The 23349-nt window shown below is 39.8% G+C and overlaps 3 protein-coding genes across 3 annotated transcripts; all 3 read right to left on the bottom strand.

Moving 5' to 3' along the window:
* Positions 1-262: 262 nt before the first annotated feature.
* On the bottom strand, positions 263-1372 carry LOC147480708 (uncharacterized). The gene has a single exon (XM_086578728.1). The coding sequence runs from the start codon at positions 1370-1372 to the stop codon at positions 263-265; it is 1110 nt and encodes a 369-aa protein (XP_086434854.1).
* Positions 1373-16550: 15178 nt separating this feature from the next.
* On the bottom strand, positions 16551-17162 carry LOC147480707 (uncharacterized). The gene has a single exon (XM_086578727.1). The coding sequence runs from the start codon at positions 17160-17162 to the stop codon at positions 16551-16553; it is 612 nt and encodes a 203-aa protein (XP_086434853.1).
* A 3011-nt stretch (positions 17163-20173) lies between these two features.
* Positions 20174-21067, bottom strand: LOC147480706 (uncharacterized). The gene is made up of 2 exons (XM_086578726.1): positions 20700-21067; positions 20174-20651 (listed from the first exon to the last, which is right to left on the bottom strand). The coding sequence occupies exons 1-2, from the start codon at positions 21065-21067 to the stop codon at positions 20174-20176; spliced, it is 846 nt and encodes a 281-aa protein (XP_086434852.1).
* Positions 21068-23349: the final 2282 nt, after the last annotated feature.

The raw sequence follows: 23349 nt of genomic DNA, 5'->3' as shown, positions 1-23349 counted from the left end.
AACGCGCTTGCATTTTTCATGACCGAAGGTGTCGTTGCTGGATGTGGATTAACTTTCCCTCTTCCTGATCAGAGGAGTGTTGTTGTCTATCGTGCCTCGACTGACCTAGAGATTTAGATCGTCGGGCTGTTCTACTTCTGCTCATTCTGTGTGCAAGTCGTTTATGACTAAAACTCCTGCTTCTGTTGCGATTGGCATTCAGTTTATGCCTGAGGTCATTTTCTGGCATAAATTCTTTGAGTTTTCCCTCTTCGACTAAGTCTTAGAGGTAGTGGTTGAGGCTCCAACATTCGTCTGTGTCATGATGGTGGAGTTTGTGGAAGTGGCAGTACGGGCGGCCTGGGATTTCTATGACCTTGTTGATGTGTGGCTTGAAGTAAGGGGCTGTTTTTATCTTCTTCAGGATGTGACCTGGCGTCCTGGAGAAGTTAGAGAATTCTCTCTTGGTGTAAGATAGCTTCTGGGAGTTGGTGCCCTTGTTGTTGCCTGAGTACTGCTTGCTTTCTTTGGGTCCCCGTTTGTCGCTTACTGCGAGGACTTCTTTGCCTTTACACTGGGCCATCCATTCTTCATACTTCATGTACTTGTCGACTCTGTGGTACAGGTCGTCTTGACGTTCTGGCTTATTGAGCATGAGAGACTCTGTTAGCTCAGAATCGTCTGGGAGGGCTTTGGTAAATGCCGAGGTTGCAAAGATGTCCTTGAGGCCTGGCTCCATTGATAGCAATTCCTTTTTGAAACGTCCTAAGAAAGCGCAAATAGTCTTGTTGTGTGCTTGCTTCAGCTGAAACAACAAGTCTAGGTCGGCTTGCTTCTTCCTGTTGTGGACGAACTCTGGTGCAAATGTCTCGACCAGCTTGTCGAAGTTGTGGATTGAATCAGGCACTAGCGTGTAGAACCAATCTAATGCTCCTTTCTTCAAGCTGGCTGGAAAGAGTTTGCATTTTAGGTAGTCAAAGTCTGGAGCGTTGTAGAGTGCCAGGATTTGGCTGAAACGAGCTACATGCTGGCCTGGACACGAGCTACCATCGTACATCGGGAACTTTGGTTGGATGAAATCAGTGGGAGGTTGATTGTCCCTGACTTCAGTGGTGAATGGTGGCGCTTTGTATGATTGGAGCATCTTCTGGACGATCTGGGCTGCACTGGCTTTTTCGCTTGACTTCTCCAACCGCTGGGCGAAGTCCTCAAGACATTGATTGGTGATTGTAGTGAGGGTTATGACTGCGTTGTTTTCAATTGCGTCTGGAGTGACGTTGTTGGTGTTGGAAGTAGTTTGTTCGCGAAGAGTTTGATTCTCTTGCTGGAGCGTGGTAAATGATTCCTGGAGAAACTTTACTTGATCTACTAGAGCTTTGAGCTGTTCTTCCATGGTGGTTTTAAAAAGTTTTGTGGGCTTGAGAAAATGGTGTGTTGTTCTTTTCTCAAGAAGAAGAATCGGCAGATGGTGCCAATGTAGAGGTATAGTTTTCTACCTATAACATGATATTGAGGATGAGGGGGAATGGCTGCACCCCTTTTTAGGATAAGAGTTGCCTACGTATCAAGTTTCTTGGGTGAACTTGAATCAAGCCTTACGTAGTTCATCTCTCTCTACTTATAGGTGTTTGATATGACTTTCCTTATTTGCGTCAGGCCGTTGTCGAGTTTAGATCCATATTTTGTGCTCTCTTGATGATTTGTCATTACTTCTGTTGTTACAAAGTAAATGTCTCCTTTATTGGTGCGTTGACTGAGCTTCAGGATCGCGGTAGATCAATTGTTTCCATTTATGGTTGTCAGTACCCTGATAACCCGTAAAAACTCAATTAGATTACTTTAACCTTATTCTTACGGTATCAATAATTTATTTCCTACTCTCACATGTATATTCATGCAATATATAGAGTACGGAATCGTTCCACTCTTAACTCTCAAGACTTAAACAAATTCAACTAATCAAACCCAAAAGGACAATGGTGAGAGTAATGTGTTATGTGAAATATCTATTCTATGATTATACTACGGATTCAATTTATAATAACAAGATACAATAATTCAACTACAGAAATACTAACTTGACTCTATGATAAGGAATTAGGGGGATTGATTCCGCCTTAACTCTACTTAATCTACTAACAAAGAACTGTCGCACTCCAAATTGAAATGCTATCACATAACAATTGGTAAATCTAATCCCTAACTATTCATGGCAATCTTTACCAAGTAATAACTAGCATGTGAAGCATTAAACCCATTCTCATGGTGAACTAATTACTTCTAGAATTGAATAGATTATCAGGACGAATTCTAAGCTAACAAAATCAAGTTTTCATCAAGGCTTCCTCAACCCCTCTAATGGAGGGTTAGCCTAGAGTCATTAAACTATCATTTCTCATGGAATCTAAACAAGACATAATATAAAGATTTGAACTTTACTTGTTTAAACTCAATTCGAAACTACTCATGCAATAATTGAATTAAACTAATAATGACAAATAAGTAAATCTAAGGATTTAAGCTAATAAATAAATGAAAATGAAACTAGATTATGGAGAACTAATTAACTTTATTTATCTAATGAATAGCAATAACAATAATTTAATACTGAATTTAAGGCAAGAATAAAAACTAATTAATTAATCTAAAACTAGATCTAGAACTAAGGTTTAATGGCTACTTTTCTTATCCTAACCTAATTTATTTTCTAACCTAACTATCTACCATTAACAAAGAGTCAAGCTCTTGTTTTTATACTTTCAGATCCAAAAATCTTGCATGGGCTTGGAGCCATGTGTTGGGCCAGAGAATCAGGCCCAAAACCCAATTCTTTCACTCCAAAAAGGCCTCTTCAGCTGCAGTTGACTTCGACAGACTTTTCGTCCACTTCTGCTCCTCTGATTGGCCAAGTCTTGGACCATTGGAAATCTCTTTCCGAGCCGGTCGTTTTGACGTAAGGTAGGCCCAATTCCGAGGTCTGAGTCCAAAGATATGGTCTTCGGAAGTTACATTGACTTTGTGCAATCAAGCTTCTCTGCGTGGACTTTGACTTTTCATCTTTTGACCGGGCTTTACAGAGGCTTTGTCTTCTTGAATCTTGGCCTTTAATCACAGAACTCCTTAGCAACCGACCTTTGCTCCTTTATCTCGCTAAAGTGGCACATTTCTGCACATAATGGACTTTTAAGCCTGAAATGCATAAAAATACGTGAATCAAGATTAACTCTTACTTATTATTCACATAATTGGTCTAAAAGTACGATTGTTAAGGGGTTAAAACTACAGTTTTGGGCTCTTATCAAACCACCCCCAAACAGGATTTTGCTTGTCCTCAAGCAAATATGAGAAATTAGAATAAGTGACCAAAAATGGAGTTCTATCTACTCGTTTACTGAGTCGCGATTGCATTGACCATATGCAACAAGGCCTTAAACCACTAGGAATTCCCTAGTGGACGAAGTTATAGCCTCGTGAGAGTTTTCCAGTGAAGGTACTCACAAACTTCATCTATACTACAATGACTAAGAAATAAAACTATTGTTTCCTCATTCATGTCTCAACTATCTATACATCTCACTAGCAAATGAATAAGAATAACCAAGTCAAAACCTAAACTAATATATGCATAATAATCAATCATCTATGATACAAATATATATACTATGAGTAATACTATGAAATGCCTAGCGTGTTAGTTTCTGAAAACTTCGAATAGCGTCTTTAAGTAGGTCCTCACATAAATGTCAAGACAAAAAACCACTCGATTTTTCCGCTCAAGTTTAAGCTACTCGGTGTGCGGTGGGCACACTTTACCTTACAATCTCAATGACAAACAAGGAAGCCGAGTCGATCAAACACATCCGCCAATTACTATCACACTAACCTATTCCTAATTGAGCTAGAGGTCTTTATTAGCTTGAGGGGATTAGGAGATGGTTTAAGAAGGAAGGAAATGGATATTCAAAAGGACAAGTCTGAGATAATAGAGTCTTCATATTATGTAACTTAGAGAAAACCTTGTTATTTTCTTTTGCTTCTATACTTTGTTTCCATCCTTAGCCATATTTTTTTTTTCTTTTCTTTGGCTTTTGACTCCCTTTTATTCTATTTTTGGAGTTTTTATTTATTTCTATTTTTTTTTTCTTTTCCTTGGATGGAAACTTCTTTTCTTTTCTGAAGCAACTAACTAATTTTTGTTTACACAGGTTTTTCTCTTCTTCTTTCTTCACTCATTCTATTCTCAGACTTATTCTAAATTGGGTAGGTTGATTTTTTTTTTTTTTTTTTTTTTTTTTATTTTGTTTTGTTTTTTTGTAACAGGGGTAAAGGAATTGTGGTTTATGGAAGGCTAAAGAAAGGCTCGGAGGGGCTTACTATTAGCGGAAATAATTCATAGGTTTGAATTTCGGCTATATTGATCCAAAGAGGGCCTAAATTCTCGCTTAGGATATGGCATAGTGATCAAGCAAGTGGACGTGTGATTTCTCTATCCCGATTTTACTTCTCCCTTGTGTCATTTCTCAAATGTTTGGCTCATATAAGCTTTTTAGGCTATATTCTCCAGGATTTGTAGAATAAGTACTCTAGCCTAGATTTTAGAAACTTATCGCTAACAATCATAGCTACTCATGTAATATATTTATAGATAGATGCAAAGATTATTACCTACATATTAACCTAAGTTTCTAACAATTATTCGATGCAAAAGCTACATTGAGACTTCTAGATTGTTAAGAGCATAGAGAAATAAAACAATACCAATATTCCTAAGTGTATAGCATAAACTTATTTATTTATATTTTTGAAATTTTTAACTTGAAAACAAATGCATATTATACATATCTATATCCTAACAGATGCCTTTAATTACACGTGTTTCTATGCCCCCAACAAGAAGCATGCTTTGTCCTCAAAGCATTTAAATAAAAAGGGTAGAAAAATACCATGGAAACGCGTGAAATTCTGGAACATCCGCAAAACAAGGTTAGAACATACTAATATAGGAAATAAAAACCGACCTTAACTCTATAAGAGTTCCACCCATTATGGGGTTAACAGAATTAAATTGCTTGGGACATAAGCAGACACTAACTGAAACTAAAAACTTACCTCCACTCCAGCGTTTACTCGTCATCCTCCTCTTCTATAAAGAAGTGAGGTTCATTCACATCCTGTCATGCCATTATAATTTGCCAAGCTTGCCGCCATTTATCATCTACGGATGCTAACCAGTTAAGCGCCACTTGGTCGGATGGGGTGTAAGGTGCAACCTTACGAGGTTGTATCCTCCACCCTTGCCAAGTCATTGCACGGAAAGATCGAATAATAGAATTGGTGGGTCTCACAATGTCGACCCCAACCCAGTCCGTGAAACGTACGGGCATAAAAAACAGGGAAGAAACATAGCATAATACGGCAAACTACTATAGGCATAAGAAGATACTTATGCCTCATGCTATGGGCTCGTGCTAAACTAGACATTAAGGTCTTAGGAAGGTCATATAGCAGGCATTCCTCAGCTAAAGCAAGGAAAACATCGCAAGTGGCATCATTCGCAGAAGAAAAATGTCACCCCCCTAATATGTTTAGCATGATAAAGAACATTACCATATCACATTAAGGGACAAGCTACCAAGGGCTACATTATATGTCCCTTGGTCCTCTACACGGAAAATGTCGGACCCATAAGCCTCATGCAAAAATTCATAAGTGTAGACATGCATATTATCTACCCAATAGCATCATGGGTCTTGTATTTCAGCGGGCATGGCAAGTCCAAGAACAATTGCTAGCAAGAACCATAAGCGGTTCCCAGCCTACGTGTGTGATCACCTCGGGAAACCAAGCACCATAAGTAGTGCTTTGAAACAAATCTTCGAAAGACTGTTCCGGTATCAATGTAGGAGATGTCATCTCAAAATTACGCCCCGGAATAGCTGCTAATGATCCGAAACTACCCGCAGAAAAACCGAATTTTTCTGGTCCACGGTTAAGTTAGATGAGTGCGCTCTCAAGATTTTGAATTCCAGAAGATTTTTTCCGGTGTTTGGTCTGGTCGCCTTAGCGCGAAGTCGCGCCCGACAAAAAATCTGAAAAAAAATTGCATTGCGCTGAAAGCGCTTTCGAGTTTTAGAATTACGGTGTTTGGCGCGAAGTCGTCGCTCAAGGAGGGAGCTGGTCGCTACCGACTAAACTTTGTGAAATTTATGCAGGCGCGCTCCTCTAGGGTGCGAGTGCGCTCGGAGTTTTTAGAATTACAGTGTTTGGGCATGAGTCGCGCTCAAGGAGGGCGCGGGTCGCGCTCTGACTAAACTTTGTGAAATTGCAGTATGCGCGGCGCAGCGCTGGCGTAAGAAAGGCCGGGCAGGAGTTTAGAGGAAAAAGAAGGAAAAGCTGGGAGTGAAAGGTGAGAGATGGAAGTTAGGTGTAGTGTGGGTTGTGAGTGTAGAATGAATGAAGTTTTTATAGGTTTTGAATTGTTAAAACGAATCGGTAGGTTGCCAAAAAGCTTTAAGGCAATTTTCGGAAACAATAAAATTTCCGGACCCGAAACGGAAACAACTCATATTCTTGATTCTATAACAACCCTAATATCTTTCATACTGGATTTAGACTAGTAACTTCTAAACTCTCTTAGATTTCATCCTACCACCACATCTAATCATAGGTATGCCAATTACGACAATATTCTCAACCTTCACTCCAAAACAAACTCTAAAATGGAGGATCTTCTACAAATCATGATAGAATAAATAATACCACCCCCAAACAATTCGGGAAGGTGGGATTAACAATAAAATCCATGCACAATTTGAAAAGAACAACATTATATTAAAATTGAAATTCAAACAACATTTAACTACCAAATTCAAAGTTAACTACGGAATTTAACAACGTAACATCCTATCTACTAAAAATAATAAAAACAACATCAAAACAACAAACAAGAAGAAAAAACTAGGTGGGGGAGGTGGGAATAAGAATTTGAATTTGATCAAGAATGGAAAAACTAAACACCCCATTCCCCAAACAAATTTTGAAAACAGGTTTGTAAAAATTTGTTTTAAAACGCGGGTCTTTAAAGTTAGATTCCCGAGACTTAATGTGGGGTCATTTTTACGCCGATTCCCTAGATCGCGCACACCCCCAAACAAGCATGAAACCGGGGTGGCACAAAGTGGATGATGCGTGGTTAACTATAAACAAATAGTCGGAAGAGTTGAGGGTCTAGCCATAAAAACGTGATACTAAATGCACCCCCAAACAGAATAATGTTGTATAATTGGAAGCAAACATGTAAGTTTAAGGAATGAAAACTTATGCATCCTATCAAAGAACATATGCAAACCATCATGTTGTAATTGTTTTAAATAGTTAGAATGACCAAAAAGATGAATTAAGCGATACTTTAGGTGAGAAGGGAATGAAGTGTGGATCATGATGTCTTTCATGAAGCTCAGATAAGGAAAAATAAGACAAACTAGATTTCTCACTACACTCAGTCAGAGCTTGTCTCTCAATTACCGGAATGGTGTACTCATGGGATTGTGTGCTAGGCAAACACTCTTCACTGTGAGGGTTGAAAAAATTATAGATGGTCTCTGAGGCAATTGGCTCAAGGGCAAAATCGAGGTTCCTTTTAAATGGTGGGTGAATGGATGGCTTAGTTGTGGTAGATGGTTGGATTATAGGAGGTGGTAACTCAGGTGGATGGTGGTTGGTTGGTGGTTCATCGGGTGGTGGATCCTCACATGCTCTTAAGAACTCTACATCTGGCTTAGCTGAATCCACAAGGTTGTGGTTCGTGGCTTTATCTTTAAGATTTTCCTCTATTTCTTTCCTGGTTATTTCCTCAGCTGCCAAACTGAATTGAGATTCACATTGCTCTACAGATGTAACTTCCTCGTTTTCTTGCACATTAACTTGTTCATGCCTTAGATTTGAATTGTTAATCTCCATGTCATCACCCTCTTCCTCTAAAACACTACAAGTATCCTCAATGGCCTCATTCGAATGTGTCGAGACATCATCCAGCCGAGTGCGGTTAACAAACTCAAAGGCCTGGACATGCTCAACAGGAGGGTCCCTATTACGAGAATGCCAATAGTTATCAAATTCTTCCTTCGTCACACCTTTATAAATATCTTCTAAAGTGTCATCATTATATTCATCGTCACGTGGATCAGTGGAAAGTTCCTCGGAGACATCGCTCAAGTTTGAGTGGTCATCCGAAACTAGTCCTAAAGAGTCGTCTACAAGAATTTCCTCATCCAGGTGGGGTGTGGAGTTAATATCATGGTCAATGGGAGGGTCTTCGAAAGGTAATGGTTCATGAAATGTAGGGTAGGTGTGAACTAGGTTGACTGGGTTAGTTATGGGAATAGTGTCGATCTCTGGCATGGTAGAAATGTCTGGCGTAGGTGAACCTAGTATCTTTAGGTTCCGGTTTATTTCCTGAAGTATTATTTTGTTTTGGGCCATTATTTCATCGAATGTTGTTACCTGAGGGGAAGCTTGGTGGTGTGGGTCTGGTTGGTATGGTGTTTGATAGTCATAGTTATTGGCGTTTGAGTGACTCTGGTTGATGTCGTACTGTGATGGGTTAGGTTGAGGTTGAATGGCTGGTTGATTATTATTGGTGGAATTACATGAATAGTTTGGATGACTAGAAAACTCTTGATTGTATGAGTCACTATAAAAATTTGAAAATTGAGGCTCATAATTATTATTATATCCTATAGTAGGCTCAGACTCTTGATATGATGGGCATTGAGAAGCCCAATGGTCAGGACTACCACAATATGAACATGGTGAAGGGTTTTCATAATAATTACATGATTGCTCTTGATATGATGGGCATTGAGAAGCCCAATGGTCAGTACTACCACAGCATAAACATGGTGAAGGGTTTGCATAATTATCATATGATTGTTGGTCTACATATTGATATGCCATATTGGTTTTTCAAATATACTTTAGGACAATTAATATGCAACCACAACTCTAAGCATATATTTCTAGATAGGCGTGTGGTATTTTGTTTTAAGAAAACAAGCCTGATTATACTAGAATTAAAACTCCTCTAACAGAAGAGGCGAGGAGTGGAAGAAGGAGTACCTGAATGCCTCCTTGCTACGCGTTTGAATAGCGTCTTGTATACGCTGATCTCGCCAGTATTTAACAAGTTAGAAACACCGAAAGTAACTTGAAGACATAAAAATTTGCATTTACCTATGAAAATTGGTCATTCTCACACTGAATTTTCCTTGAGGGCTGAAAGTGCCCTCTGTTTGGGCGTGGTGCCCTCTATTTTTGTCGAAAGTCCAAGTGTTTTGGGCTGGTCGGCGCTTCGGTTTGGCTGGTCGCACTCCGAGTTTTCAAGTTTTAGGCCTTTTATCGACTCCAAAAAATCTTCACCGCAGTTGTTTTTCTCTGTGAATCAAGTTTTTCTATGCCCAAACAAAGGAATGAGCAGTTCCGAAAATTCAAGAAATAAGAATGAAAAATTAAAAGGGTGGGTGGGTAGAGAATGGGGGATTGCCCCTTGAATTCAAGCAATTGAATTCTTGTCTTGAACGAGATTAAGATGGCAGCGGCGCCATTTGATAACAGTGATTTTACGTATTCTAACTATCTATGCGTAAACACAAATAATCAAGAAAACGTAAATACGTGTTTATACGTAAAAACTCAATTAGATTACTCTAACCTTATTCTTACGGTATCAATAATTTATTTCCTACTCTCACATGTATATTCATGCAATATATAGAGTACGGAATCGTTCCACTCTTAACTCTCAAGACTTAAACAAATTCAACTAATCAAACCCAAAAGGACAATGGTGAGAGTAATGTGTTATGTGAAATATCTATTCTATGATTATACTACGGATTCAATTTATAATAACAAGATATAATAATTCAACTACAAAAATACTAACTGGACTCTATGATAAGGAATTAGGGGGATTGATTCCGCCTTAACTCTACTTAATCTACTAACAAAGAACTGTCAAGACTCAAATTGAAATGCTATCGCGATAACAATTGGTAAATCTAATCCCTAACTATTCATGGCAATCTTTACCAAGTAATAACTAGCATGTGAAGCATTAAACCCATTTTCATGGTGAACTAATTACTTCTAGAATTGAATAGATTATCGTGATCTAATTCTAAGCTAACAAAATCAAGTTTTCATCAAGGTTTCCTCAACCCCTCTAATGGAGGGTTAGCCTAGAGTCATTAAACTATCATTTCTCATGGAATCTAAACAAGACATAATATAAAGATTTGAACTTTACTTGTTTAAACTCAATTCGAAACTACTCATGCAATAATTGAATTAAAATAATAATGACAAATAAGTAAATCTAAGGATTTAAGCTAATAAATAAATGAAAATGAAACTAGATTATGGAGAACTAATTAACTTTATTTATCTAATGAATAGCAATAACAATAATTTAATACTGAATTTAAGGCAAGCATAAAAACTAATTAATTAATCTAAAACTAGATCTAGAACTAAGGTTTAATGGCTACTTTTCTTATCCTAACCTAATTTATTTTCTAACCTAACTATCTACCATTAACAAAGAGTCAAGTTCTTGTTTTTATAGTTTCAGATCCAAAAATCGTGCATGGGCTTGGAGCCATGTTTTGGGCCAGAGAATCAGGCCCAAAACCCAATTCTTTCAGTCCAAAAAGGCCTCTTCAGCTGCAGTTGACTTCGACAGACTTTTAGTCCACTTCTGCTCCTCTGATTAGGCCAAGTCTTAGACCATTGGAAAGCTCTTTCCGAGCCGGTCGTTTTGACGTAAGGTAGGCCCAATTCCGAGGTCTGAGTCCAAAGATATGGTCTTCGGAAGTTCTGTTGACTTTGTGCACTGTTTCTGCCTGCGTGGACTTTGACTTTTCATCTTTTGACCGGGCTTTACAGAGGCTTTGTCTTCTTGAATCTTGGCCTTTAATCACAGAACTCCTTAGCAACCGACCTTTGCTCCTTTATCTCGCTAAAGTGGCACATTTCTGCACATAATGGACTTTGAAGCCTGAAATGCATAAAAACACGTAATCAGTATTAACTCTTACTTATTATTCACATAATTGGTCTAAAAGTACGATTGTTAAGGGGTTAAAACTACAGTTTTGGGCTCTTATCATTCCCTCCACTCTCAACCACTCGAGGCAGACCATGTGTCCAAACTACAAGCAGATTGTGCATACGACCTAAGGTCAGGTCATCCAAACAACCTAGGAAACGTAACCACTGCAAGCTAGTCAACAACATTATTAATGACAGATCATTACTTCATAATGGAAGGAGTAAAAGAAATCATCAAGACAGCGCAAAATAGGGATCTACGCCTATAAAAGGAGGCGTCTTCTCCATTCTTGAGGGGGAGGTTCACATTCTCTCCATCTCCAACTCAATCACTCAAGATGAACTATGTCTGACTTAATTCCAGTTCATCAGAGAACTGGATACGTAAGCAGCTCAGAATACCGACCTGAGTTCAGTCAAACATCTTATATAAACCCTATTCTTTGAGATTGTAAGGTCATGACTAAAATGTACCTCCACATTGGTGTCGTCTGCCGGTTCGTTTTCTTGAGAAAAAGCATTCACGCCATTTTCTCAAGCCCACGAAACTTGGTAAAACTACCATGGAAGAACAATCAGCATTCTTCCATTCAACTATCAATTGCAGCAAGCGAGAAGTCAGCGTTCTAAGAGATAAGTCTACATTCAACTATCCTTCATTTATACTAATCTTTAATCTTAGATCAATTCGGATAATCTGTGCACAATTCTATGTTGCAAGATGTACTTCATATTTATAGATCACTTGCAGTCGATCCAGTACCAACCCGAGGGTTGCAACTACCACCATGTCACACGTTCCTTTACGGCGAATCGGTAACAATATAGATCCAGGAATCCATCTTACAGGTCACTCCTTACCAGGTCAACTAAGGTGTTGGTTCAACCACTCTCAAACAGAAATTTCAGAGCATGCTAATATCAATGAGGAGAAGCGCACACCAGCACAACTCGTCACAGAGCTATATCAAAACTTTAGCCATATCTCATACAAAGACCTCCACTAGGTCGTCCATCAGCATTCCATCAGCTCAGATCATCCTCAGCTCAGGTCATCTTTAGCTAGGTCGTCCTCCTCCGTGTCATCATCCTCACGGGGTCATCCATCGATCGTCATCATCAAGTCATCATCCTCACCAGTCTTCTTCACCTGTGTCGTCCTCATCCAGGTTGTCCATCAGATCAGCGTATCATCACATCAGGTCATCCTCAGCTCAAGTCTTCCTTAGCCAAGTCGTCCTCCTCCAGGTCGTCCTCATCCAGGTCATCCATCAGATTAGCGCATCATCAGCTCAGGTCAGACAAAAACATAAAAAGGTGAATTTGGAAGGGAAAACAGTGGATTTTGACCTCGAAAATTGCCACCGCATAGTATAGCCCGGTGGTCACAATGTGCGCGCCACCGAGATCTTTCCGAATTGGGATCACACGCGTGATTCTGACAACTGTAGCCAAAGTTATGGCTAAAATACCAAAACACATCCAAACTAACTCTAATTAGCTAAAGATCAGCTCATCCTCAAAATAGCTCATCCTCAAGTCAGCTTATCCTCAGCTCAGCTCATCCTTAAATCAGCTCATCCTCAACTCAGGTCATCCTCAAAATAGGTCGTCCTCAAGTCAGCTCATCCTCAGAATAACTCATCCTCAAGTCACCATCCTCGATCGCCTTTTATCCTCGATCGCCTTTTATCCTCAAAGGCAGTCGCCCTCACCAAAGTCATCCTCAAGTCAATTTCATCCTCGATCGCCTTTATCCTCTAATCAGGTTGTCCTCAACTCAGGTCTTCCTCAAGTCAGGTCGTCTTCAGATCAAGTCATTCTCAAGTTAGGTCAGAGCAGGTCTACAACCTGGAAGAAGCAACCAATATTCCAACTATCAGTTCAACTCGAACACAATCACTGCTAGCTCAGCTTGAACATAGGTTGTCATCAGTTCACTGGAGCTGGAATGAACATCAATATTCCAGGTCATCCCAGACTAACCACACCGTAAAACTCACGTCGATGATGTCAATCAATATAAAAAAGCTCACTCGACATGGAGTTATACCACACACCAAAAGTTGTCAGCGTATCCATCATCAATTGAAATAACAAATCAAGGGGAAGCAATACTTTGTCGAATAAAGGAATCAACAATTCCAAACCGAGAAGCATCCAAGTGTTCCCAAATCAGATATAACAATTTAAAGCACGCAGTTCTCTCTTCGACAGTTCGCATATACTACAAACCAGTGAGTCACTCGAATTGCAAAATGGAAGCTCACTTCCTTGCAATTTATTGCAAGCCAATCAAGCTGGGGGCTAGCCATAGCCATCTCTGAACTGGGACAAGTTATTTCACAGGGGCTAAACAACATTAACACCCACAAAAGGCTGCTTCTACTATGAACTGGGGCCTAGCGACAAGCACGCCAGCTAAAGGCTAACGATCAATCATAGTAATGCCCCCAAAAGGCTTACTATCAGCCAACCAAATTGGCATCTACGATCATAGTAACATCCCCAAAAGGCTTACTAATCAGCCAACTCAAATGGCATATACAACAACAATAGCGCCCCCAAAAGGCTAGTTATCAACCAATCATCTTGATGCCTTGCTAAGGATCAAGTTCGAACCACACACTACGATGTCAGATCGCAATCAAGGACGCTCAACGGGAAACAACCATAGTGACTCCCCCAAAAGGCTAGCTATCAACCATAGTGACGCCCCCAAAAGGCTAACTATCAACCATAGTGATGCCCCCAAAAGGCTAGCTATCAACCATAGTGATGCTCCCAAAAGGCTAGCTATCAACCACAGTGACGCCCCCAAAAGGCTAACTATCAACAAAACTACCCCCAAAAGGCGTACAAATCAACTTAACCCAACGCCAGGGCTAAGCTTGATTCAACTGTAATTACCACTCAAAGGCTAATTATCAGTCAAATCCAATCCACGGTACCCTGAAAAGGACCACAAATCAACTTAAGGCCTCTGATAGGGTTAAGCTTGATTTAACTGTAATTACCACTCAAAAGCTAATTATCAGTCAAATCCAATCTACGAACTACAATCTACGCATTACGACCCACAACATACAATTTACGATCTGCGCACTACGACGTAGGACCTACCACATCAACTCCTAACAAAGCTCTAAGCAACAAACAACATCCAGCCTCCAAACACAGAAAATTTAATTTGCACCTCCATTTTTAACCAAGTAAGACACGCGGTCTCCTTTATTATCTTTCTTTACACCACTATTCTACAAACAGTGATATAAAGAAAGGGGGTTATGTCAGTACCCTCCACTCTCAACCACTCGTGGCAGACCACGTGTCCATACTACAAGCAGGTCATGCGTACGACTTAAGGTCATGTCATCCAAACGACCTAGAAAACGTAACCGCTGCAAGCTAGTCAACAACATTATTAATGATAGATCATTACTTCATAACAGAAGGAGTAAAAGCAATCATCAAGACAGCGCAAAATGGGGATCTAAGCCTAAAAAAGGAGGCGTCTTCTCCATTCTTGAGGGGGAGGCTCACATTCTCTCCATCTCCAACTCAATCACTCAAGATGAACTACGTCTGACTTGATTCCAATTCATCAGAGAACTGGATACGTAGGCAGCTCAAAACACCGACCTGAGTTCAGTCAAACATCTTATACAAACCCTATTCTCTGAGATTGTAAGGTCATGACTAAAATATAACTCCACAATGGATGTATTTGATATTTGGGACGACCTGATCTTGGGTCGTGGTTACATCTGGTGGCGTGGTACGACCTGGTGATATACGTGCTGTGAAGATATGGCCTGGTGTGGGGACACGTGTGCTGTAGTGATTGGTTTGAGAACGGAGGGTACTTACACACTTTAAGATTTTAGAAATACAAATTTTGGTGTGCCCATTCAAAGATTTTATGATATGAGTGTATTTTTCCATGCAAAATATATGTACATGACTCCCCCTATGTTAAAGGTTATACACTTATACAATTATACATGGGGCTCCAACTTAAATTTGCCACACTGTAAATGTAAATAACCCCTCTATATGAACCCCATTTATTTTTGGAAGTATACATGCTAGCTTATTAAAGTACAATCCCCACATCAGAAGTCATCAACCTACACATCACCCATGACTTAAGTTCTAGTTAAATTGCAACAAAGGTATGTGTAAATGTTCAGTATTAGTATGTGCTTTTTTGTTTCTAATTTCTGTTGGAGTTACGTTTGATATGTGGTGGTGGTGTTGTTCTTATTCTTGCTATAATTCCAAGGGAGTGAGAGTTGTATTATAATTGTAGCTTGGTATGTTATGTTTGTTTGTGTTTTTGTTTTGTTTATTGATTTTGCAGGGATGGGATACTAGGACATTCAAGTGAATGCCTTTATCCTCGGAAATCTCAAGCCTCTTCCGAGCATTAGACTCACATATAGCAGTTGGGTTCCTTTCGGTCTTGCTTCAGCTATATTCTATGGAAGGTATGGAAGATGTTGTCTTCCATGTTTGTATTCTAACTCCTTGAAGCCTTTTGGCTTTGGTCTGGAGTCCTCGGGTTGGGTTGTAACATTGTACCTCGGTACTTAGCCGGTATAGTTCGTTCTATTGCCGTAGCAACCGCCCCCTATCTTTAACACTGAAATCTAGTTTTTGGTGTTTGAAGAACTTTGTACTATTGATCACTTGTTTATATTAGCTTGTGGTAAGGATCCCACCGTGTTGCTGTTTGAAATGTTGATGGCATTAGAGATTGGATTTTAGATTCAACGAGTGTGAGCCTGAGATATAGTCTTTGTATGCTTTGTATTTTACTTATTGTCTCTGTAGTTTGTCTTCTTGTAAGGGTTCATCCCCCACTAGATGTAGGACTTTAATGAACTAAGAGCATTCCCAATGCAAGACATTATTTTTCCCCTCTTTTCACCTCCATGCAGGTAGTATTTCTCCTCTTTTCCACTATTTTGGTGAAAAACAAGGTGAAGCTGCCCAATGCAAAGGTGAATATTAATCTCGGACAGGATGTTAGATTTCGTCTGGACGTAAAAATCGAAAAAATGCTCCGAACAGAATGAAACATCCCGTCTGAAATTAAAAAAAAAAAAAGAAAAAAAGTCGAAAAATCATGTGAGTCCGAAAAAAAACCCATTTTAAAAAAAACACACGAGACAAAATCCAACATCCCGTCCGAAGTTCACAACTCAGCCACTATCTCGGTTGAAGGTTTCACCTTCGTTTTGACTTGGGAAAATAGTCACCTTAGTATTCACCTTTGCACTGGGCAAAGGTTTTGAACCATTTGGAGGTGAATAAAGTCACAAACCCACCATAATGACTAGCATTGGGAATGCTCTAATGAAGAATTCATAAAATATATAATTTTTTTTTTGTCGATAAAACAATATTGTATTAGAAAATCAGTGTGAGAGGTTCACACTACCTTTATAATAGTTACATCAAAGTTGAACTATAGCTTCCCAATCAATTACAATTGACTCAAAATTCAAATTCCTAACAGTATGAAGATGAGAAGCCCAACCCCAAATGATATATTTGCAATTACATATAATGCTATTTAAATCACAAAACCTATCATCAAATATCCTTTGATTTCTTTCCAGCCAAATAGTCCATGTAATAACATGAGCAATGGTTTTACTCAGTAACATCCCCGTAGGAGATAACCCCACCGATGGCTTCTTAAGAAACATACTACTTAACCCAAGAGAGGTATCGAGCGGAATGCGGAGAGTGGAGAGAAAGTATTCCCACAGTTTCTTCGCCATGCTGCAATCCAAAAAAAGATGTTGGATACTCTTTTCTTCTTGGGCACACATCACACACCGGTTCACCATAACTTGGCCCCTCTTTCTCAGATTATCCGTTGTTAAAGTTCTTCCCCAGAGAAGAGCCCACCCAAAGAAGCAAACTTTTGTAGGAACTAGTTTGTTCCACACAATCTTATAAGGGAAATTGGCAACACCCAATTGATGCTCACTAATTCGCTTAGCTTCTACCACCTCATACATGACCTTAGGAGTGAATTGCTCCTGCTTGCCATTCCACATCTTATGATCATCCTCATTATTCACCCCATATCACGAAATCAGAACAAAGAACTCACCAACTCGAGGGAGTTCTCTGTCGAATAAATTCCGCCTGAAACACAAGTTCCACAACTGCCTACCATCCACCCAAACCACATGCTGCTGAACCGTACCTCTTTTATTTTCTGAAATCCAGTACATGTCACCGAAAACTTGTTTTAGAGGTTTCTCTACGGCCCACTTGTCCTCCCAAAACAAGACCATCGAGCCATCACCAACATTGAAACTTATTTCAGCCTCAATCGACTCTTTGCAATTCATAATACCACGCCATAACCCACACCCATATGTACAACTAACCTTCTTTGAGTACCAACTGTGCTCATCCAATCCATATTTATCTTTAATGACCTCCCATAGACTATCACAATCTTGATCTCCAAATCTCCATATCCATTTACACAACAAAGATATATTCACATCTTTTAAGCGTCGTATACCAAGACCTCCTAGCTCAATCGGCATGCAAACACTATCCCATGAGATAAGGTGGTAACGTCGAACATCACTAGTTGTTCCCCATAAGAACTCCCTCATGATTCTTTCAAGCACATTCACAACACTTGTAGGAATAGTGAAAAGTGAGAGATAGTATATAGGGAGACTCAAAAGGGTAGATTTTATTAAAATCAACCTACCACCTTTTGATAGGCATCTCCACTTCCAAATGGCCAACCTACGAGTGAATCTTTCAATTACTGGAACCCACGCAGCTTTGGACTTGTATCTAGCAGCAAGTGGAAGCCCAAGATATGAAGTTGGCAGACTACCAACTTTGCAACCCATAAGGTTTACCAAATCAAGAAAATTTAGTTCCTCATTCACACTGAAAATCCTACTTTTTCCAAAGTTCACATGGAGCCCCGAGACCGCTTCAAACCACATTAGAATTGCCCGCAAGTTCAATACTTGCTCATCCTTTGTATCAATGAAAATAAGAGTATCGTCTGCATATTGGAGTATAGGAATTGGAGAGCTAGAAGATGATGCACTGAAACCTGAAATCAAGTCCCTATCCTGAGCTCTCAAAACCATTCTAGTAAGAGTTTCAGCCACCAACACAAAGATGAAGGGGGATAGGGGATCCCCTTGCCGCAAGCCCTTTAAGCTAGTGAAAAAGCCCGCAAGACTTCCATTGACGAGCATCGAAAAGTGGGTTGTGGAGAGACAAGTCCTGATCCACCCTCGCCATTTTGACCCAAACCCATATCTCTGGAAAAGATAATCTACAAACGCCCAACTCACACTGTCAAAGGCTTTCGCAAAATCCAGTTTGCAAACCAGACCCGACAGTCCACTTCTTCTTCTAGAGTCTATCAATTCGTTTTCTACAAGAACACCATCCTGAATTTGACGATTCTTTAGAGATGACTCTTGATACACACCCACTAAAAGATGCATCACCTGTTTTAATATGAGGGTTAAAACTTTTGCCATAATCTTTGTAAATCTCACCCTACAAACTAATAGGACTATAGTCTGATAACGAGGATGCACCAACTACCTTTGGGGCCAAGGTGATATATGTTGTGTTATGCCGCCAATTGATGAAAGAATTATTTTGCAATTCCTTGACCGCTGCCATAATCTCATCTTTCATGAAGTACCAACATTTCTTGTAAACAATCATAGGCAGACCATCAGGTCTTGGCGACTTTTCCCCTGCTAATGAATTAAGGGCTACTTTCACTTCATCTTCTCCTAAGTCCCTCTCCATCCATGTTGACAAATCCATGCCAATGGTAGGAAATTCAAGCCCATCAAGAGTAGGACTTTCAGTGTTTGTTTCCTTGTATAGGTTAGTGTAGGAGTGTAAAAAAAAACCGTTGACCCATCATCCGGTAGGGTACCCGGTCTTCACCCGCCACCCAAACCCGCACCGACCCGAAAATAGACCCACCCCGCCCCGCCACCGTTTTTATGCGGTTGGGCTATGGATGTAGGTTATATGCTCAAACCCGACCCGTCAAGCCGCCCGACCCGTATCCGTCTCAAAAGCCGTTGACCCAATTTTGATTTCAAGACTCTAACTCTAATATTTTTGTATTTTGTTTATAATTTCTTTTAACTTTTGTAGGAATTTGAGAAATATGAATACAAACTTATGAGTTCAACATCAATTTCACATATTCAAGTTTGAACATTGGGAAAATATCAAAAGTTCAAATTCAACTTTCGAATTTTGAAGAAGATAAATCATTCATCCTTGTATTCATTTGAATTCTTTTAGTTTATATTTTATTGTTTTGTACCATGGGCCCCATCTTCATTTTATCATGCTATGGAAAATAATTTATAAATGGTAAATCACGATAAATAAATTTCAAATTTACAAATATAGTTTTGGGTTCAAATTCAAGTTTTTTATTTTTGTTTATTTTTATTGATTGATTCCATTTTTTCTTTATCTTTGTGACTTGGAAATATATTACTTGCAGAATTAGAAAGTTTTTTAGTGAAATTGGGTTAAAATGATAATTTCCACCCCACCCAAGTGACCCAAAATCAAGAGTAGTTTGACCCAACGGGTTCGGGTGATGGTACTAAGACATAACACTTCAACCCGCCCCGCCCGCCCTGGGCCGGGGACCACAATGGATTTGTACCCCCCACCCCTGTGCCCCATCACCATTTGACCCGCGGTTGACCCTGCCCGCCCCGTATTACACCCCTAGGTTAGTGTAATAATCCACAATGTGCTCCTTTATCACATGTTGGTTCTTCACCCAACTCCCATCAATTTTTAACTTTGCAATGAAGTTTGCATGAAATTGTGCATTTGCAATTCTGTGGAAATAGGTTGTACATCTCTCCCCATCTCTAGACCACTTAGTCTTGCATCTTCAGAACCAATAGTCTTCCTCCAAGTTTAATTGATCATTCAACTTTCTTAGAGTTTCGGCTTTCTTGTTACTCTCTTGTATGGACAAATCTGTTTGTTCCTCTTTGTCTTCTAGACCCTTAAGAATCAACTAGAGCTCTTTAATCTTCACATCAAATCTGCCAAAATGCATTTTGTTCCAATCCTTGAGTTGATGCTTAAGATGTTGAAGTTTTTTGAAAAGAACATAACCCGCTCTGCCATTTTTATTGTCCTCATTCCACCAAGTTTCCATCAGACCAAGTAGCTCTTGTTTCTCCATCCACATTAATTCAAAACGAAATGGTCGCAGCCCAATCCCATTATTAACATTTTGTAATACAACCATGCGGTGGTCTGAAAGATTATAACCTAAAGCAGTTTCGACATGATCATCAAAATACTCCATCCAAGTCGGTGTGACAATGAACCTATCAAGCCTGCTCATGCGTGGTTGCACTCGATGATCCGAGTAAGTGAATTTATCCCCATCTAAGCAGAAGTCCATCAACCCAAAACCACTAACAAAATCATTAAATCTATGCAGATTGGAGCAAATCCTGCCACCACCTCTTCGTTCTTCACTAAATCTGAAGGCATTAAAATCGCCGCAAACACACTAAGGTCTATCCCAATACCCACCTACATCTATGAGTTCATCCCATAATTGTTCTTTATCCGCCATATCCACTGGACCATATATTGCTGTAAATACCCAACTGAACTTCGACTCGAGCATAGTACAGAGAATTGAAAGAGAAAATGCTCCTTTAATGGAGTCTTCCACCACTACCCTGTAAGTATCCCATAACACCAACATACCACCTGATCTTCCAATCGACGGAACAGCTTCCCAACCATGTGGTTTTCTGCCCCATATGTGCCCAGTAAACCTGCTATTACAGTCCTCACGTTTTGTTTCTTGTAACCCAACAACTAACGACCTGAATTTACGGATTAGACGCCTCACTCGACGAGCTTTGTCCTTACTTGTCGACCCCCTCATGTTCCACGTTAGAAAGTTACTCGACATTGGCAACTGAAGTGCCCACAATCAGAGAAACGTCATGATTCTCCCCAATTTGTCTCTTGTATGCTGCCAACTCCCCTCACTCTGCGGGTTTATTTCTTTCAAGGTTTTAGCAGCACATATGCATCCAATATCCAAAGATACACCCAACTCATGCCCCAGAGGGACCACTATGTTGTCCACCCACTCCTCAGAGAATTGGAATTCTGGAGTCCTTGATGAAACCTCCAAGCCCGCTGACATTGCATCATCATATTGCTGAAGAGACTCGATGAGAAGTTGTTCATCATCCGAAGCATCTATTTCCACTTCCTTTGATGAAAAGGAGGCAGATCCCTAATTTTCCTCTTCTAAATCAGCAACTAGGCGAGGGATTTCATTTTCTGAACGAGGCCTATCATAAGTATCTGGGATAATGGGCCCAATAGAGCCTTCATCTTCATGGGCTGGATCGAGTTGGTACTGGATCTCATTTGTCTTATCTCTTACCTCTGTTAGAGTAAGTTCTGCACATGAGTTTTCCCCATACTCACATGCCACTCTATTCATATTTGAAATTTGAATTTGAGATCTTGATACAGTGCTTCTCTCTGTCCCATTGGCTGCCCCCCTGGTGGTGATTATGTGCTCACTGCCCACCACAACTGACTGAACCCTCAAATCCCTACCAACCACATCAGCGTATGATCTGGCCTCTCCTCTTTGATGAGTCATTTCATCATTCACTTCATGTTCATCTGCCTCCAATTTTGCAAATTGTAGATCATCGATCTCCGACACCACCTTTACCAGATAAGTTATCCCATTGTGAATCAGTGGGAGAATTGAAGGAATTTTCATAAGATCACAGCTTTCTACCATAATTTTCACTCTGGAGATCTCATTGTAATTGCCCACATTCTCCTCCACTCTTCTGAGTTTCCCAAAAGCTGAAACCATCTCTTTGAAGACTTCCAAAGACCACAGATGCAATGGTATACCCAACAACGCAACCCATCTATTTTTTTTTCCCAACCAAGATGAATCAAAGGACCGGTCTGTAGGTCTCCATCTTCTCAGCTTCAATTTTGTATTCTGGAGTTCAACCCTGGATGCCTTTGAAAGTCTCTCAAGTTCAGAATGATCTGCAAGCTCAATCAACACCTTACATGTATGCACGGAAGTGATTCGCGGAATCCTTGCTAGATTAAAGACTTCTTTTAATAGAGTGGGGATCTTCTTCCAATCTACGGTTTCACTCTTTAATTCAGCAATGAAGCCTCAGTTCTGCAGCATGTCTTCTCTGTGGTTATAGTCAGATCCCACCACCAAATTGTGCCCACATCCATCCCTTTGAACCACCTTCTCTCTCCTTTGAACAGCACCACCATTTTGTTTTCTGCCACAAAATAACAGTAAGGCTTCCTTAAAAGTCCTCCACCCTTGTTGCTCCTCTTCTGAAGGACAACAAATTAAGGCCACACCTTTCTGTGTGTATGTGTGTGGAATAATCCCTCCTCCTCCCATACTCATAAAACTTGCATACATAATCACAAATAATGAATTGTGGAAAATTCCCACAGCATCAAGTGTTTGATCTATATTTGGCAGAAGTTCACTTTTTGAAAGTGATTTACAAAATTCAAAACACACCCTTAATCTGATTTCTTAATCCTGGGCTGTATGGGTGACATTTGACCCAAACAAATTGTATTCGGCCCATGGAACATAACCTTATTTCAAAGTTGGGCCCAACCAAAAAATGGGAGCATGGACAAAGACAAGATAAATTCATTTATGCATGGGCTAAGTCGCGTATCGTAGTTGCAGAAACCTCTGATGTTGTCCATTTGCTATAATCTCATCCCAGCATAAAGACTTACAATAGCTTGAGCCAGTCTTGCTAGATGATGGTAAATAACTACTTCGTGCATGGCTAAGAAAAGAAGACTGCAGCATATGAAAATGAAACCATGTATTCCCAAAAACAACCGCCCTTGAGGATTTATCAAAGGTTGCAGGTACGCCCTTTCAGTGAAAGCCAAAAGTAACTATACAAAAGACAGATCCAAAAAGGACGAGCATAATCTCTAAATGCCAATATGCGGAACATTCAATATTCAATATGACTTGTGTTAGAAAAATGGATGTGCAATTGAAAGTTCAAGTGTAGTGAACACATGGAATTTAGATTTGCACAAATCCATTGAGAAATGAATGAGTAATTTGTCTCCCAAGTTACCCCACTTGAGATTAAATGAGTTTCACTTGAAATAGTA

The sequence above is a fragment of the Coptis chinensis genome, chromosome 8, assembly GCF_015680905.1.
Source record: "Coptis chinensis isolate HL-2020 chromosome 8, ASM1568090v1, whole genome shotgun sequence".
NCBI classification, from domain to species: domain Eukaryota; kingdom Viridiplantae; phylum Streptophyta; class Magnoliopsida; order Ranunculales; family Ranunculaceae; genus Coptis; species Coptis chinensis.
This window is presented reverse-complemented; position numbering and strand designations above follow the sequence as displayed.

Bases quoted from the DNA above. Each gene is read 5' to 3' on its own strand.
- LOC147480706 (XM_086578726.1), bottom strand. From the start codon at position 21,067: ATGAGGGGGTCGACAAGTAAGGACAAAGCTCGTCGAGTGAGGCGTCTA. The intron at 20,652-20,699 runs GTATTGGGATAG...TAATGCCTTCAG, and splicing joins GAACTCATAGATGTAGGTGG to ATTTAGTGAAGAACGAAGAG.
- LOC147480707 (XM_086578727.1), bottom strand. From the start codon at position 17,162: ATGTGGAATGGCAAGCAGGAGCAATTCACTCCTAAGGTCATGTATGAG.
- LOC147480708 (XM_086578728.1), bottom strand. From the start codon at position 1,372: ATGGAAGAACAGCTCAAAGCTCTAGTAGATCAAGTAAAGTTTCTCCAG.